The following is an 18749-nucleotide window of genomic DNA, read 5'->3' on the forward strand; positions in this document are numbered from 1 at the left end:
GGAAGCTGGCTGTTCCAACCCACCAGCCACTCCCCAGAAGGGAGACTGGGTTATCTACTTCCATAGTGATAGCAGCTTGGAAACCCAAGGAGGAGTCCCTATGAGGGTCTGACTTGACAGCAATAAGTTTGGTTCTTTGGTTTTAGGTCAGGTACCAGCCCCTTCTCAGATAATTCGTTTAAACAACTCAGGAACTGCGGGGAAGGGCCTATCTTTAGCAGAGAAAAACACAAAGGGAGAGGGGAAAGTCCAGGAGATCCAAGAGCAGATGCTTGCTCTTAACAGGAAGGTCCAGTGAACCTCCATCTTAAAATGCCTTTTATTGGCTTCACCATATGGCCATCGTGCGCTTCTGAGGGTTAGCATCAGTGTCTGATGGCCTCTTGGTCTGGTTAGCCCCCACTCACTGGCGTCAGGTGGTCGGGCTCTCAGCCAAAATTCATGAAATGTTTTGGGTTTTTTCCACAACCCAGCCAAATCGGTACTCTTTCTGAATATTTGTAGAAGGTAAATGCAAACAAGTGACATAACTTGTATTGCGTGGAGTTATGACTTGGTATTGCTACACTACTCATTCAGCAAAGGAATTCCTGCCACAGGTGAAAATCCACAGCGTTTTGGGGCTCTCAGAGGCTACCTAGAGTGAGGCCCTCATCTCATACATGAGGAATTGAGGCTCAGGAACGAGGATGGATTGCTGGGGTCGGGGAAAAATGGACCTTCCGCTTCCCACCAGGGCAGCAGACCCCAACGCGGCAGCACCCTCCTCACGACCTCTCAGCTGCCCATTCGGCACCGCCCTCTATGGCCAGCCCAGCGGCCCGCCGCTCTTACTGGCCGGCCCTGAGGACCCGCGCGGGGTGCCCGCGGCGGCGCCTGATGGCAGCGCGGTGCCAGGGACGCCCTCTTCCCCTGCTGTGCCTGCGCCCAGCGCTGTTCTTCGTGAGTGCGGTCGGCAGCGGCGGCTCGTCCTCGGAGCAGTGCCGAGCCGGGGCAGAGGCCGCACGGCAGGCGGGACGTAGACGCCTGCGCCAGGACCCAAGGGCCCGGAAACGCTCTCTGTCATAAAGGAGGGGGGGACACGTGGGCGCCGGTAGCCCGAGAGGCGGTCTCCGGAAAGTAGGATCGTGCCGAAGACCGCCATCGCCCCCACCTGCCTGACTCCTCTGCCCGGGCCACCGGCCCATGCCGCCGCGGCCAGGCCCGGCCTAACCACCTCCCTCCAGTACGTACACGCGGCCCGAACGTGTGACCCGCCAGATGCACAAGGGCTCCTCGTAGCCCCCCACATTCCGGAGGACCATGATCATGGGGAGTTCCGGTCCACTCTGCCCCAGGCGCTCGGACATCCCGGCCCTCAGTTCTCGAGGCCTCGTCAGGCTCCCAGTCCTAGGAGTCGGGCGCCTGCGGCAGAGGAGTCCCCGTTAGAGTCCCCTCTCCTCAAATACGAACCCCCCAGATCCCTTATCTTCCCTCATCTCTCTTTCTCCCTAGGTTTTTCCACTTCGTTCGGAGTCCTTGAATAACCATGTCCATCCTGTACGTCTCCCCTCACCCCGATGCCTTCCCCAGCCTCCGAGCCCTCATAGCCGCGCGCTATGGGGAGGCTGGGGAGGGTCCCGGATGGGGAGGTGCCCACCCCCGCATCTGTCTTCAACCGCCCCCGACAAGTAGGACTCCGTTTCCCCCACCTCGCCTGCCCGCCCTGGAGCAAGGGCCAGGTGGGCTCTGGGTGTGGGGGGCCACGGCTGTTGCTCAGCTATTGTGGCCAGCAGGCTTGGGGGGTCCTGCGGGTAGCCGGGCAGCTGTCCTTGTCCAACAGTGGGTCAGTTATGCCGACACGGAGCTTATACCAGCTGCCTGTGGGGCAACACTGCCAGCCCTAGGACTTCGAAGTTCTGCCCAGGACCCCCAGGTGAGTGAAGAGGAGAGAACTAATTCCGAGGAAGGAAGGAAGGATTGGGATAGGTAATAAGAAGGAAAATATCTTCTCAGGGAATAAAATTTTATCAAATCTAGATTGCCACCTCGTATGGTAACCCGGAGCACGTTTCTTAAATTTTCTGAGCCTTGGTTTCCTATGTCTATGAAGCAAAAGTGATGTAATACTTGCCTCACTGAGTTGCTGAGAAGATGAAAAGATGTGTGCAGAGCACTTAGCCCATTGTCTTGGTCTTAAAGGCTCAGAGTAAATACTTGAGCTGGGGAGGATAGGAGTTGCTTCGAAATGGGGGAAGAAACTGGGTGAGGGAGAGGTGATTAGACTTGGGCAGCTTAGGCAGGGTGGAAAGAGGTAACAGTTGTTAGGAGGAGATGAATGAGAAATGAAAATGAGATAGGGCAGTAAGGGAAAGGGACGATAACTTTAATGGATCACTTCACCACATTGTAACTGTTTGTCCCTCCAGAATGTGACTGTGCCTGTGTCCTTGAAGCTCCTACTATTGAGCACGTAGTGAACGTTTAGTATCATCACTGACTGACTGACTGGATAGTTGGATATGTTGCTTAGGCCCTGGCTTGCCTTTTCAAATCCTGGTCACCATATTTTAAAATATTATATTTAAATACTATGTATCAAGTCCTGATCACCCTGCTTTGTTTCTCTACATAGCACTTACAGAGAAAAATAGGGTAGCACATAATATGTTTGCCCATTTATTGTCTCCCATAGAATATAAACTCCACCAGGTTGAAGCGTTGGCCTGATTGTTGAAGTTGTTTCTTTAGACCCTAGAATAATGCCTGGCACATAAAAAAAATAAATCCAAACCAGTTGCCATGGAGTCGATTCTGACTCATGGCGACCCCATGTGTGTCAGAATAGAACTGCTCCACAGGTTTTTTTTTTTGTTGTTGTTGTTTTAATTATATTTTAATGTGTTTTAGGTGAAAGTTTACATAGCAGTTAGGTTCACCTTGAGCAATTTTTATACAAATTGTTTCAGGCATTGGTTATAATTTTTACAATGTGTCAGCATTTTCATTATTTCCCTTTTATTTGTTCTGTTTCCATTGATCTAGCTTCCCTTCCCCTCTTAGCCTTTTCACTTTTGTTTTTGGGTAGATGCTTACCATTTGGTCTCAAGTAGTTAATTGTTTGAGGAAGCATATCACTCAGGGGTGGTAGTGTTTATTTTGTAAGCCAATCTATTTGGTTGAAGGGTGACCTGCAGAAATAGCTTCAATTCCATGTTCAAAGATTATCTTGGGGGTTTCTCTAGTCTCTTCCAGTACATTAGGTCTGGCCTTTTTAAGGAATTTGAGTTTTGTTCTATATTTTTCTTCCATTCTATCTGGAACCTTCTATTATGTCCCAAGTCAGAATGGTCAGTATCGGTAGCCAGGTATCATCTACTTCTTCTGGTCTCAGATTTGAAGAGGTTATAGTTTGTGTAGGCTGTTAGTCCCATGGATTGGTTTCTTCTTTGATCCTTTGATTTCCATCATTCTCTTTTTGCTCTGTATGAGTAGAGATCATAGATGGCCATTCACAAGCTTTTAAGACCCCAGATGCTAGTCATCAAACTTGGATGTGAAGCATTATCTCTGAACTATGTTATATAAATTGTCCCCCAAGACTATGTTCCCAAGGCCCTTGAGCCAGTAAACCAGTCCTTCAAGTTGTTTCGATATATCTAGGAAGCCTCTGTTACTGTGCCCCCTATGTAGTAGTTATATATGTGGATTTAAATGCAATACACATTAAAAATGTACATATACATAATATTTATAGATAAACCTATATATGCATTTGCATTTAGACATGTATGTCTTTTTTACACCTATATACATCCACATTTACCTTTGTTACCACATACACTTTTTGGTTGTATTTAGTGTTGTGGCAAAATTGTATATGCATTTACCATACTTGCCCTTTTTTCTCATGTTTTTCGTAGTGCCTTAATTTACCTTAGTTGTGTTGTATTGATCACCCATATTTGGTCTCTTCTTTCCCGTTACCGATAATAACAAGTGTCTATTATCTACTAAATGATTTTCCGTCTCTCTCCCTCTCATCTCTGGTAACCATCAAACAACTTTGCTTTTTCTGTGTTCATACTCTTGATTTTTTTTTTTTTTTGTAATAGTAGGACCGTACATTATCTTTTCACGATTGACTTACTTCATACAACATAATGTTCTCTAGGTTCATCCATGTTACGAGATGTTTAGCAGACTTCTCATTGTCATTATTCTTTGTAGTTGCATAGTATTCCATCATATATATGTACATATGTACACACATACAGCTTGTTTATCCATTCATCTGTCACTGGCCACTTGCTCCATAGGGTTTTCTCTCTCTTTGTTATTTGTTAATTGTTTATTTGCCAAGAGAAACTATTCCTTAGCCCATAGTCATGCTTCATGGTTCAGGAACATAGGTCAGTGACAACTTCCATGAAACTCAATCCAAAGAAGGTCTTTACATTCCAATATTACTTTGCACTAAAGATACCAGCTTTCCTCATCTCTACAAAATCCTTCATGAGCTCATAATTTCTATAGAAATCTGCATATGCCTTCTTTTCTGGTTCAGCTACTATAGATTTATGAAGAGCTGCTATCCCTGGGGACATAATGAATGCTCTATCAAAATGAATTTGCAGACCCTTGGCCAGATGACCTCACATCTGAGATTTTGCCACAACACTAGAAGACATAACGGTTCTTCTCCCCTCAACAGCAACGTCCTTCCTGACTGATAGAGAAAACCCATAGAGTTTTGTAGTTGATTTTTCACAAGTAGATCACCAGACTTTTCTTCTGAGGCACCACTGGGTAGACTTGAACTGCCAGCCTTTTGGTTAGCAGCTGAGCACGTTACCCATTCACACCACTCAGGGACTCTTACCATGCACACACCAAAAATCAAAGCCATTGCCTTTGAGTTGATACTAACTCATGGTGACACTACAGGACAGTAGAACTGCTCCACAGAGTTCCTAAGGCTTTAATCTTCATGAAAGCAGACTGCCACATCTTTCTCCTGCGGAGCTGGTGGTAAATTTAAACCACCAACCCTTTGGTTGGCAGCCGAGTGCTTAACCACTGTGTCACCAGGGCTCCTCACCAGGCACATAAAACCAAAACCAAGCTCATTGCTGTTGTGTCGGATCTGACTCATAGCAACTCCTCCTTGGGTTTCTAAGGCAATATCTCTATGGAAGTAGATTGCCCAGTCTTCCTTCCAAGGAGTGGCTGGTGGCTTTGAACCACTAGCCTTCAGGTTAGCAGGTTAGGCACTATGCCACCAGAGCTTCTAGGCACATAGTAGGTGCTTAATAAACATTTATTCACGCAATTACTGTGTTGTCTTATGTAATCTGTGCTTAATAGCATCTGACACATAATAAGTGTTCAGTTGTTGTTGTTATGTGCTGTGGAGTTGGACTAGAAACCCCTCCTTGGGTTTCTGAGGCAGTATCACTAAGGAAGTAGATTGCCCCATCTTCTTTCCGAGGAGTGGCTAGTGGGTTTGAACCGCCAGCCTCCTGGTTAGCAGTCAGGTGCCTTAGGCACTACGCTACCAGAGCGTTTAGTAGGGGTTTGTTAAATGAATGAGGAGAAAGCATTTTTATTATGATCAAATGAGAGAAGAGGAAACTGGCCTCAGGTTTGTGTGAGTGGAGGGAGGCCATGTAGATTACGTTCCAGGAGCCTGGTGGGAGGATTGAGGTGGGCTAAGCCGAGTCTCACAGCCTTTCATCTTCCTGCCAGGCTGCACTGGGTGCCCTGGGCCGAGCCCTGAGCCCCTTAGAGGAGTGGCTTCGGTTGCACACTTACTTGGCTGGGGAGGCCCCCACTCTGGCTGACCTGGCGGCTGTCACAGCCTTGTTGCTGCCTTTCCGATATGTGAGTCACAGGGGCCTGGGGAGGAACAAGGGCAGCTCCCATCAAGCCTCACCAGAGTGACTAAGGATAGCTCAATTTCTTTTCCCCCATTCTAGGTACTAGACCCCTCAGCCCGCCGAATCTGGGGTAATGTGACTCGCTGGTTTATCACCTGTGTCCAACAGCCAGAATTCCGGGCTGTGCTGGGAGAGGTGGTTCTATACTCAGGGGCTAGGTCCCTTGCTCAGCAGCTAGGTGAGTAATGGTGGGGGTAAGAAGATTAGAGATATCTGGGGCCTTCCATGCAGCTTACTTCTTTTCTCTCAGAAATGGCAGAATCACTGGGACAGTGGCCTGAGGAGGGTGTGGCAGGAGGATCAGTATGGAGGAGCTCTCAGGCAGCTATAATAGCCCATCTGAAACATCTTTCATGGATGTAAGCTCAGGCTGAGTCTGCATTTCTTTGCCTCTTTCCAGGCCCTGAGGTCTGTGTACCCCCAAAGACAGCTGCTCAGCTCAAGAAAGAGGCAAAGAAACGGGAGAAGCTAGAGAAATTCCAACAGAAGCAGAAGATCCAACAGCAGCAGCTGCCTTCAGGCGAGGTGAGAAAAGGTGGAGCTGACTGACAGGTTGGTGCCTTGGCTGTGGTGGTTGACATCTGGGTCCATGTCTTTTTTCTCTCGAGCAGAAGAAACCCAAACCAGAGAAGAGGGAGAAACGGGATCCTGGGATCATTACCTATGACATCCCAACCCCACCTGGGGAAAAGAAAGGTACTGGGATGGGGATGGGATACCCACCCATTACTTCCACCCTCCTTAGCTGCTCCTCCCAGGCTTTCACCACTTCTTGCTTTGTCCTTACTCCCAGTACTTTTCTTGGTGAGGTTGCACACCTCCCAGGCTTCCAACTTTGCCTTGTGATGTGAATGAGAGAGGCCCAGAGCTGTTCCTCTGCTGGCCTATCCCCTTCCCAGCTTCTCCCAGCCTTGGCACTGGCCCCACCTTCTCTCTCCCCTAGATGTCAGTGGCACCATGCCTGACTCCTACAGCCCCCAGTATGTGGAGGCTGCCTGGTACCCTTGGTGGGAGCAGCAGGGCTTCTTCAAGCCAGAATATGGGGTGAGTGGGCACTGTTTCCCAGGCTAGAGGGCAGGGATGAAGGATCCATTGCTTGCAGGGAGATTGGGAGAGATGACATGAGGCCTTAGTGTGTATCCTGTCCCTCTACCCCCATCAGCGTTCCAGTGTGTCAGCACCAAATCCTCAAGGTGTCTTCATGATGTGCATCCCACCCCCCAATGTGACAGGCTCCCTGCACCTGGGCCATGCACTCACCAATGCCATCCAGGACTCTCTGACCCGATGGTGAGCTCCTGTTTGCTCTCTGACAGGTCCCCTCTGTCCTCTCTCTCCACTTCTGTGGCTCCCTTCACTAACCTGATTAGTGGCATCTGTCTAGTCTCTCTTTCCTTTTTTTTTTTTTTTAAACTGTACTTTGGGTGCAGGTTTACAAAGCAGATTTGTATTACATTCAACAGTTCATGCATATTTGATTCCATAGCCCCAATTACAATCCCCAACCATAAAATACTCTCCTCCCCTCTCCTGCCTATGACTACCCCCTCCCTATGCCCTTCTGATATATACATATCCGTCTGTCCAGCTTTCCCTCTGTGAATGCTACCCCTCTGATGTCTCACGGTTGATTGATCTAAGGGGTGCATCCCTCTGGGGTAGGTGTTCTGCATGTAGATCTTTCTACTGTGGAGCTTAGAGCCAGTCCACAGAAGTGAGTCCATTTCTAGGCCTGAAGGAAAACCCAGGGCCATAGTCTTGGGAGTTCCGCTAGTCTCTATCTGACCAGTAATTCTGGTTCTTTTTGTGTTTTTGAATTTTGTTCCACATTTTTCCTCCCACTCTAACCAGAATCTCCCATTTTGATCCCTTTCCAAGTGGTTGGCATTGGAAGCCAGGCACCATCTAGTTCTTCTGGTCTCAGAGTCATGACGGCTGAGGTTCTTGTGGTTCATCATATCTTTAGACTAATTGTTTCCAGATGACTTTGATTTTCTTTACTCTTCTTTTCTCCAGGTAAAAGAAGACCAGTAGTTGCATCTTAGATGGCCAAAAGCTTCTAGGATCCCAGTTACTACTCAAGAAAGTAGGATGTAGAACAAGATACTTTTTTTTTTGCCCATTCTTTAATTGGGATTTTTTTTTTTATTGTGATTTGGGTGAAGATTTACAGAGGAAAATCACTTTCCATACAGCAGTTCACATACACTTTGTCTCATGACATTGACTACAGTTTACCACAATGCAACAGCTCCCTTCCCACTTCCTCCCCATAGTTACCTCTTCCCAGTGTCCATCCCTCCATGGACTCCTGCCCCCTGAGCTGTCTCCCTGTGCATAAGCAGCCCTTCTTTCTCCCATGATTGTTATCTCCAAGGAATGTATCTACCTCAGGTAAATAGAGCAAGATTTTTATGTACTATGTTGTGCCAGTTGATCATGATGTCCCCCGAGAGTATGGTCCCAAGCCAGCAGGCCTGGTGATTTTCTCTCTCAAGGTGTTTGGTTGTCTCTGAGAAGCACTCCATTCCTGTCCTCTGTTACTTCTGTAATGTATGTGGATAATTTTGTAGCACAAGTACTTATGTAAGATTATCTTCAACCAAATCTATCCTTGGTCTTGGGTCACTCTTTTTTTTTTTCTTAAATTTAATTATTTTTCTTTTAGTAATTGATTTATTTTTAGTAGTGGTGTTGAGAGTCTACATAACAGAATATAGACAAATTCAACAGTTTCTACATGTACCATTTAATGACATTGATTACATTCTTCAAGTTGGGTAACCATTCTCATCCTCCTCTTTTGAGTTGTTCTTCCTCTATTAACATAAATTCACTCCACTCTAAGGTTCCTATCTAATGTTTTGAGTTGCCGTTGTAATTTGATCCTGTATAGATAGATCTTAAGAGCATAATCCTCAAGACAGACATTCTTCACCAGTTAAGCTATTTTTTCCTTTTATCATCAGTGTGTTTATAAATCCAATCTTTGTCTTTGGGGGTTGGAATGTTACATCTATAAATGAACATCTGAAAATGATAACATCACCACCAAAAACAAAACAAGTCATAACTTGAATACATAATGTCAGGGACTAACTGTATAAAATCTTTGATCAAAATGTCCAGAAATGGTAGCCAGGCACCATCCAGTTCTAGTCTGATAGCAAAGGAGGCAGGTTGTTCATGGAGGCAATGAGCCACACATTTCATTTCCTCCTATTCCTGACTCTCCTTCTTCCTCTGCTGCTAGGAGGTAGAACAGAAGCACTGGATATGTTATTAGGCCATTTAACTGGGATGTCCCATGAAACCATGACCCTAAACCTTCAAGGAATCAAATCCCATGAGGTATTTGGATGACTATAAGAAGCCTCAATAGCTACTCCTCTTTTTTTGTGTCATTGTTGTAAATATATCTATCACACAACTTTTGCCTTTTAGCTTCTTAAAGGTATACAGCTTATTGACAGCAATTACATTAATCGGCATATTCAACCTACTCCTTTATTGGCCGGCAGCTCTGCCCCCTAGTGGCACTGCACTTCCCTTTCTTGGTCATTCCTCTCTGATCATAGAATCTTCCCCTAGTTAAGTAACACCATCCAGCACCCCTACTTGCTGGCTCTCTTCCTTTCCTGTCTTTCTACTAAAAATAACATTATTTTGACTTTAACAAGAAATATGTTGATATGTTCCTTATGCAATACTGCAGTGTCAGTGGTAATAAACATTAATCTGTGGGTAAATAGATGGGTAGACAGGCTGAATGTTCAAATATGTCCAGCCAAAAGGGGATATACCCATGACCATATATAGGGTTGGCAGACAATATTTCTACATATGCATTTGTATGTGCTGTAAGAATGTCCAAATATAGAATAGAGCTAACAAGCGGCAAACTTATGATAGCTTCTTGGCCACAGCTGACCACCCTGAGGGAGCGAATAGTTGGACCTGTGGGCTCCGGACCATGGTCTCAGGGAACATCAAGCTCAACCTGCATGTATAACATACTATACAAATACATTGTTCTACATCCAACTTGGGTGAGTAACGACTGGGGTCTTAAAAGCTTGCAAACAGCCATCTAGGTGCAACAATAGGTCTCTCTTTAGAGCAAAGAAGAATGAGGAAAACCACAAAGACATATGAAAATAGTCCAAGGGACTAGTAGACCATGTGTTCCTCAGCCTATATGACCATGAGACCAGACGAACTAGGTGGTGCCCGGCTATCACTGTCAGCCATTCAGGGATTATAGAATTATAAAGAAAGAGTTACCAAAAAGACCAGGTTTACTAGTCTGATAGAGCCTGGTGAGACCCCTGAGACTATGGCCCCTAGTTACCCAAAAGGTCTGGAACTGAACTCACTCTTGTGGCTTCCAGCCAAACAATGGACAGGTACAGGTATATAGAATAGGGTTAACATTTGTATTAGATAGGTATACTCTTTAGAGTGATCAGTCATGGGAGAACAGAAGGGCAGTGTTTGCACAGGAAGATATCTTGAAGTAGGGGTGGGGGACACAGGAATGCATAGGAAACAAGAACACAGGGTAGAGGTAACTACAGGGAGGAAGAGGGGAGAGAACTATTACATTGTTTGGAATTGCAGTCAATGTCATTGAAACAAAATGTGTTTGAACTGCTATATGGAGAATGAATATGCTTTGTAAACTTTCACCCAAATCACAAAAAATTTTTTAAAAAGAAGAAATACGTTCATATATTCTTACAGTAAGAAATTTGAAATCTTAAGTCTTCTTGACAACTAACTGTCTTAGGTTCTTAGTGCTGCTGTAATAGAAATAGAAGTGGGCTGCTTTAATAAGCAGAAATTTATTTTTTCACTGTTGTGTGCTGTGGAGTCAATTCTGATGCAGAGTGACACTATATGATAGAGTAAAACTGCCCCATAGGGTTTCCTAGGCTGTAATCTTTATAGGAGCAGATTGTGAGGTTTTTTTCTGCTTGGAGTCACTGGTGGGTTCAAACCACAGACCTTTTGGTTAGCATCAGAGTACTTAATGTTTGTGCTACCAGAGCTCCTTTATGTCCTAGTTTAGGATGTTAGGAGTCCAAATGTAGGCACTAGGGGAAGACTCTATCTCTGTCCCAAATTTACTGAATGGATTATCCTTTCCTTACAGATCTGAGATGCCACTATTAACACATACTAAATTTGCTTGGACCTGTTTCCAGTTATTGTTTTGTTCCTCTCATCTGTTCTTTGTTCTGCAGTAACTTACTGTCTTAAAACATACGACTTTCTCATATGTTTTGCTATCCAATTGAGCAAGAGTGTTCTTTATTCTTTTTCAAAATTGCCTTGGCTATTTCTGCAAATCTTCTCTTCCTGACTGATTTTAGAACTAGGAGGGCTTCAAGCTTCACCAACCCTTTCTTTCCTTATATTCCATTGACTCCCTGCCTGCAAAAGCCCCTTCTCCCTTTGATGCCAGGTTCCCCTGACCCGGCTCACCTTCTGGGTCAGCATGTGAGTGAGCCTGGTCTTTTACCTGCCTCCCATAGGCATCGCATGCGCGGGGAGACCACCCTGTGGAATCCTGGCTGTGACCATGCAGGCATTGCCACCCAGGTGGTGGTAGAAAAAAAACTGTGGCGTGAGCAAGGACTGAGCCGACACCAGCTGGGCCGTGAGGCCTTTTTGCAGGAGGTCTGGAAGTGGAAGGAGGAGTGAGTATGCAGCCTCTTTGTGGGTACCACAGTCCTGCCTCCCTGCCTCACTCCTCAGCAAAGACCTCTGTCACCTGTGGTAACCCTTGGCTATAGGGGGCAGAGCCCTTTATAGAGGGTAAAGGTCTACTGGCTCCTGAGCCTGGGTCAAGTCAAAAGAATACCACGTCAGCCACCAGTATCTCCCTGTAGCCCAGGCTTAAGTGCTGATTCTGGCCTGTCTGTCCACTTCTAGGAAAGGTGACCGGATTTACCACCAGCTGAAAAAGCTGGGCAGCTCCTTGGACTGGGACCGAGCCTGTTTCACCATGGACCCTGTGAGTGGAAGGAGTCTCAGGGCTTGGTGGGGAGTGGACAGAGCCTGTCTGCTGTGCCCCAAGGCAACCTCACAGGAGACCACTGAGGGCCTACTGCAGACATTACTCCCCACCCTTATCATGGCCTTTTGCTCCCTGTCACTGCTCCATGAGCTCCTAGAGCCTCTGGGCCACACATGAGGCTCCCTGACCAGGCCTTGCCCTTTCCTGGAGCCTGACCTCTTCTGATTTTCTGGACTAGTACCTGCCCCTCACTGAGTGTCACAGATTTATTCCCTGCTCCTGTGTTCTTGTCATGCTTTCTCCCCTTTGAGAAAATTACTTCTCCCTTTCAACCCCCAAAGCGGTCTGTGAGGTGGGAGGTGGGACTCAAACCCCTGCTCAGCCCTGGCCCAGGTTCTCTGGACCCTGCTGCCTTGGCATGTCCATCTGGGCCCCTAGGCACTAAGGCTCATCTCTCTAATTGCCCCCTGCTCCATCCAGAAACTCTCAGCGGCTGTGACAGAGGCTTTTGTCCGGCTCCATGAGGAAGGGGTCATCTATCGCAGCACCCGCCTTGTCAACTGGTCCTGCACCCTCAACTCTGCCATCTCTGACATTGAGGTATGTTCCCCCTCCTCCTCAGACTCTCCTCATCTCCAACCCCTAGACCCCCTGAGCCACTTCTCTTAATACCTGTCTCATAGGTGGATAAGAAGGAGCTGCCAGGCCGCACCCTGCTGTCTGTGCCTGGCTACAAGGAGAAGGTGGAGTTTGGAGTCCTTGTCTCCTTTGCCTACAAAGTTCAAGGCTCAGGTAGGAGCTGGGGAACCAGGATCCTGGGGTGGCCATGTGGGAAGAAGCCAGCTAAGACCACAAGGCTGCTTGTCACCTCAGACAGCGACGAGGAGGTGGTGGTGGCAACAACTCGGATTGAGACAATGCTGGGTGATGTGGCTGTGGCTGTGCATCCCAAAGACCCCAGATACCAGGTGAGCTGGGATGCTCTCCACAGTTAGAGGTGGGGTGGGGTGGGGATTAAAGCACTTGGCTGAAGAGAAGACATGAGAAACTCCATCTTCCAGCTTCTTTTCCTGACCTTGAAGATGAAGCCCTCTGTTTCCATTTGAGGGGGTTTGGGTGTTGGGACAGTCAGTGTCCTGGATGAGGGGGACTCGGGCCCAGCTCTTGGTACTCTCTTTTTGCTTTTTGGTACATTTTTTATGACCCCTTTTGTCCCCAGCACTTGAAGGGGAAGAGCGTCATCCACCCATTCCTGTCTCGGAGCCTCCCCATTGTCTTTGATGATTTTGTGGACATGGAGTTTGGCACAGGTGAGCAAGGGCTAGTCCTATGGGGAGAGGAAGGCTGGAGCCCATGAAGCACCCTGGCCATCCATCTACTCTCTTAAAGAAAAATAAAACGAGCTTCATTCAACTGGACAGGCTAGACTTGGGCTGGATCTCTGGGGAGTACATTAGGGAAGTAGGGGCCAGGAGCAGTCTGGGAGCATGTCCTCAAGCAAAAGTAGGAAATGTGGGAAGGGACTCTGCCTGGGACCCCACATACATCCCTAGGTGCGGTAAAGATCACCCCTGCACATGACCAGAATGACTATGAGGTTGGGCAGCGGCATGGGCTGGAGGCCATCAGCATAATGGATTCACACGGGGTCCTCATTAATGTGCCCCCACCTTTCCTGGTAAGGCCACAAGGGCATGGGGCCTGGGTCGGGGAAGAGGAAAGGGTGTCTTGGCATGGCCATGACAAGACCTCTGTCCCACCCAGGGCTTGCCCAGGTTTGAGGCAAGGAAGGCAGTGCTGGCAGCATTGAAGGAGCAGGGACTGTTCAGGGACATAAAGGATAACCCCATGGTGGTGCCGCTTTGCAAGTGAGGGTGAGGCTGGGGCTGGGCAGGGGCGGGGACGGGTTCCTCGGGGTGCTGACCACCTTTCTGTCCACCGTAGCCGTTCCAAGGACGTGGTGGAGCCTCTGCTGCGGCCTCAGTGGTACGTGAGCTGTGGGGAAATGGCCCAGGCAGCCAGTGCTGCTGTGACACGGGGTGACCTCCGCATCCTGCCTGAGGCCCATCAGCGGACATGGCATGCCTGGATGGACAACATCCGGTGCGTGGGGCCCACCGAGTGGGGAGCTGGGTGAAGGGCTGAGCAGGGCCCAGGCCAGGGTGACTTCCTGCCCTCCCTGACCCCACCACCCCCATGCCCACCATCTGCAGGGACTGGTGCATCTCCCGACAGCTGTGGTGGGGCCATCGCATCCCAGCCTATTTCATCACTGTCAACGACCCTACTGTACCTCCTGGGGAGGTGAGGACGGGGCCAGAGCTGGGTACTGAAACATCTGGGGTAGCTGTGGATTTGTTGGGTATTTAGTGGGGGAAGAGTTCAGGGCTTTACAGTTCAGTGGGCAAGACAGCCCCCTGGGGTGCTCATCTCACCCTTGGCAGGACTCTGATGAGCGGTACTGGGTGAGTGCGTGCAGTGAGGCACAGGCCCGGGAGAAGGCGGCCAAGGAGTTTGGAGTGTCTCCTGACAAGATCAGCCTCCAGCAAGGCAAGCCGAGCCCTGAGGGGAAGGGCAGAGCTGGGGCTCTGATCCTCTCCTGACCCCCCAGCTGACTTTTGATCCTTGGCCTCCCTCAGATGAGGACGTATTGGACACCTGGTTCTCCTCTGGTCTTTTCCCCTTCTCCATTCTGGGCTGGCCTAACCAGGTGGGTTCCTGGGGTCAGGCAAAGGTTGGGGGGGTGCTAGGGATCTCAGAGGTGGGCACTGGGCTCCCATCATGTCCTTCTGTGCCCTCAGTCAGAAGACCTGAGTGTGTTCTACCCGGGGACACTGCTGGAGACGGGCCATGACATCCTGTTCTTTTGGGTGGCCCGGATGGTCATGCTCGGCCTGAAACTCACCGGCAGGCTGCCCTTCCGAGAGGTATGAAGACTACCCAGACCCCCCCACCTACAGCTCACCCTCTTGGCCACAGCTCAGGCTTGGCATGGGTGGGGCATGGAGAAGAGCCATGGGAAGCCCTGGGGAGGTATTCACATTTACAGACCTCAACACCTGCCTGCCCCACAGGTCTACCTCCATGCCATCGTGCGAGATGCCCATGGCCGCAAGATGAGCAAGTCTCTGGGCAATGTCATCGACCCCCTGGATGTCATCCATGGAGTCTCCCTGCAGGTGGGGCTGGGCCATGAGCCAGGCTGAGAAGGAGCCGTGGGCCTGCAGCCACAGCCACCTAACACTCCCGCCTCCACCCTCAGGGCCTCCATGACCAGTTACTGAACAGCAACCTGGATCCCAGTGAGGTAGAGAAGGCGAAAGAAGGGCAGGTATGAAAAGGGTGGAAATAATCTAAATGCCCATTGATGGATGAGTAAACATAATTTAGCCTATTCATACAGTGGAATATTACTCAGTTATGAAGAGAATAATGTGATGAATGCCACAACATGGATGAACCTTGAAAACATGCTGAGTGAATTAAGTCAATCATTAAAGGACATGTATTACATGATCTCACTCATATGAAATATCTAGAATAGGTATATACATAGAGACCAAATATTAGTGGTTACATATGACATGTGGGAAAGGGGAAAGGAATCATTGCTTAGGAGGCACTGAGTTTCTGTTAAAGGTGATGGAAAAATTTGGAAATGAATAGTGGTGAGGGTTGTACAACATCATGGACATAATGCCACTGAATTATACATACAAAATGTAAAAAATAGTTGAAATGGCAAATGTTTTATTATATGTACATTTTTACACAATTAAAAAGTAAGAGGGAAGATAGGGAGGTGGGGCTGGCTGAATATACCCCTTCCCCTGTGTCTCCTCCCTGTAGAAGGCAGACTTCCCAGCAGGGATTCCCGAGTGTGGCACTGATGCACTCCGCTTTGGACTTTGTGCATACACATCCCAGGGTATGGCTCCCACAACTTCTTCCTTGGCCCTCTCTTTTCTCCTGCCCTAAGGCCCACCCCTCTCCTTCTCTACTCTTGGCCCCTGTTTTGGTAGACTGGGAGAGAGATTTGGTAAGGATTCACACTTCACCCCCACTCAGGGCGGGACATCAACCTGGATGTGAACCGGATATTGGGTTACCGCCACTTCTGCAACAAGCTCTGGAATGCCACCAAGTTTGCCCTCCGTGGCCTTGGAAAGGGCTTTGTGCCCTCGCCCACCTCTGAGGTAAGGGCTTGGTACATGGGAAAGGCAGGCAGCACCCACAGAGGCTGCATCCCTGTCACTTTGTCATCAGGCCCATGTTGTGTCGGGGTCACAGCCAACGGGTCAAGGTCCAGCCCCTGCCCCTGAGGATCCTCCATGTAGTTGAGAGAACAGATGGACACAGGGACAGACTGGTTACAGGGAAGGTCCAGGGCACCGGGGCTCTCCCTAGAGTTGTCTGCGGTCTGCCTCTTCTCCCCTAGGTAAAAGGCATGTGCTTAGTTGCTTTGGACCCCATCTAGCTCCTGGAGTGCAGACCTGTCCCATGGTTCCTACCCCTTTCTGGCTGATATGTCCATTTTCCCCCCTAAGCCTGGAGGCCATGAGAGCCTGGTGGACCGTTGGATCTGCAGCCGGTTGACTGAAACTGTGAGACTCAGCAACCAAGGTTTCCAGGCCTATGATTTCCCAGCTGTCACCACTGCCCAGTACAGCTTCTGGCTCTATGAGCTCTGTGATGTCTACCTGGTGAGAAGGAGCAAGTGGGGCTTCCAGAAAGGGTAGAGGAGTGGGGAAGACAGCAGAGCCCTGGGCCCAGCTTTGCCAGTGGTGGGCTACGAAACCCGTCACCCCTTCTCCAGCCCTGATCCCTTTCCCTCTCTGTCCCCTAGGAGTGCCTGAAGCCTGTGCTGAATGGGGTGGACCAGATGGCAGCTGAGTGTGCCCGCCAGACCCTCTATACCTGTCTGGATGTTGCCCTACGCTTACTTTCCCCCTTCATGCCCTTTGTGACTGAGGAGCTGTTCCAGAGGCTGCCCCGGCGGACACCACAGGCTCCCCCTAGCCTCTGTGTTACCCCCTACCCAGAACCCTCAGAGGTATGGGTTGTGGCTTGGAGGGGGGACTCTAGCCTTCCCTTCCAGCCTCCCTCACCTCCTCCTCTGCCCCACAGTGCTCCTGGAAGGACCCCGAGGCAGAAGCCGCCTTTGAGCTAGCACTGAGCATCACTAGAGCTGTACGCTCCCTGCGTGCTGACTACAACCTCACCCGGTTCCGGCCCGACTGTGAGCTTCAGGCCTCCACTCCCACCCCATCCCATGGTTCTCTCCACCCACTCTGGCAACCCGGTATCAGAGCATAACTGCCAAGCTTCCTGTCTCTGTGGCACCAGGCTTTACCTCTTTCCTCTCCTGGCAGGTTTCCTGGAAGTAGCTGATGAGACCACAGGTGCCCAGGCCTCAGCCGTGTCTGCCTATGTGCAGGCACTGGCCAGTGCGGGAGTGGTGGCTGTCCTGGCCTTGGGGGCTTCCGCACCACAGGGCTGTGCTGTAGCAGTTGCCTCTGACCGCTGCTCCGTCCACCTCCAGCTACAGGGACTGGTGGACCCAGCCCGGGAGCTGGGCAAGCTGCAGGCCAAGCGAGGGGAGGTGCAGCGGCAAGCTCAACGTCTGCAGGAGCGCCGCGCTGCCCCGGGCTACCCGGCCAAAGTGCCCCCCGATGTCCAGGAGGCCGATAAAGCCAAGGTGTGTAGTAGGGAACAGCTTTCACATTTCCGACCCCATCAGCCCCTCTATCATCAAGTCTGGGCCATGAGACTGGCCTCTTTCCATCCCTGGGAAATTTGGTAGAGAGCACAGATCCGTTGTGAGCACATGGGGTCTGTGTCTACAGGGGGCCACGGAATCCCTCCTCTTACACACGTTGGGAGGGCACAGCCTAGGGCCAACACAGTGAGGTGGAGGCAGGTCTACAAGTGAGTATTCTGCCCCTCCGCCGGGCCCTTCACACCCCATCTAGCTGCCCTGAACATGGAATCCTACAGACCTGGGTTGGTCTTAGACACCACATGTAGTCAGGGAGCCTCGAGTCTAGCACCTACTTCAGAGCCCACTGGGTATCCCTACCCCCTGCACAGACACTGACTGCTTCCTGGACCCCTCCTGAGGGAAGCAGTGGAGTAAATCGTACAGACGCAAACTGTAATGGGAGTTAAGAGAACAGAAATTTGACCACCAAGCTTGGTTTCTCTCACCTGAGTCTCCAGTAGCCCTCCAAGAGTCGGCAGGGTTACCTCCATTTACAAATGGAGGTTAAGTGACTTGTGTTCCTGACCACTATATATACTGCCCAGGTAAGGGCGCTGAGACCTGGGTACTTTGTGGGGTCCATGGGCTCTGAGGCTCTCTGTCCTTGGAGATTGATCACTCTGGGAAAAGGCAGACCCAAGAGGCTGGGGTCACTGTAGAAGAGGGCGCTGGTGCTTCTGCTAGTGGGGAGGCTGGTAAGAATTCTGGAGGCAGAAGAAGGGGAACGGGCTACCCAAGTACAAATACTCCCTGACCTACCCTCCCACTGTCCTCACCCATCTTTCTGACTTTGCCTCTGTCATACTGGTTGTTTGGGGTCTGCTCCCTTGGTCTTCCCCACCCACCACCCCCTTGTTTCACTCCCCAGCTCCAACAGACAGAAGCAGAGCTCAGGAAGGTGGACGAGGCCATTGCCCTGTTCGAGAAGATGCTGTGATACACCCAAGTCTGACCCTCAGACCCCAGTGGCCCACCATGGGGATGGCAGCAATAAACTATTTTGCCACAAAACCATTTTTTGTCTGTGTATGTGGAGCGGGTGGGAGGG

At 49.6% G+C, this 18749-nt stretch overlaps 1 protein-coding gene across 1 annotated transcript; it reads left to right on the plus strand.

Moving 5' to 3' along the window:
• Positions 1-1528: 1528 nt before the first annotated feature.
• Positions 1529-18638, plus strand: VARS1 (valyl-tRNA synthetase 1). The gene is made up of 29 exons (XM_007951340.2): positions 1529-1915; positions 5728-5862; positions 5958-6096; positions 6319-6443; positions 6530-6614; positions 6862-6962; positions 7081-7208; positions 11456-11620; positions 11856-11937; positions 12421-12540; positions 12624-12732; positions 12814-12908; positions 13160-13250; positions 13494-13618; positions 13705-13808; positions 13885-14043; positions 14154-14244; positions 14385-14490; positions 14580-14650; positions 14742-14867; positions 15015-15119; positions 15203-15271; positions 15790-15868; positions 16009-16136; positions 16488-16643; positions 16787-16993; positions 17068-17179; positions 17313-17638; positions 18570-18638. The coding sequence occupies exons 1-29, from the start codon at positions 1529-1531 to the stop codon at positions 18636-18638; spliced, it is 3795 nt and encodes a 1264-aa protein (XP_007949531.1).
• The last annotated feature ends 111 nt before the right edge of the window (positions 18639-18749 follow it).

Source organism: Orycteropus afer, unplaced genomic scaffold (genome assembly GCF_000298275.1).
Source record: "Orycteropus afer afer isolate SDZICR_OR568_19922 unplaced genomic scaffold, OryAfe1.0 scaffold00294, whole genome shotgun sequence".
In the NCBI taxonomy this organism is placed as follows: Eukaryota; Metazoa; Chordata; class Mammalia; order Tubulidentata; family Orycteropodidae; genus Orycteropus; species Orycteropus afer.

Excerpts from the sequence above, each read along its gene's own strand:
- VARS1 (XM_007951340.2), top strand. The coding sequence starts at position 1,529 with ATGTCCATCCTGTACGTCTCCCCTCACCCCGATGCCTTCCCCAGCCTC. Across the intron at positions 5,863-5,957 it reads TGTTGCTGCCTTTCCGATAT|GTACTAGACCCCTCAGCCCG; the intron begins GTGAGTCACAGG and ends CCCCCATTCTAG. Across the intron at positions 15,120-15,202 it reads TCCATGGAGTCTCCCTGCAG|GGCCTCCATGACCAGTTACT; the intron begins GTGGGGCTGGGC and ends CTCCACCCTCAG.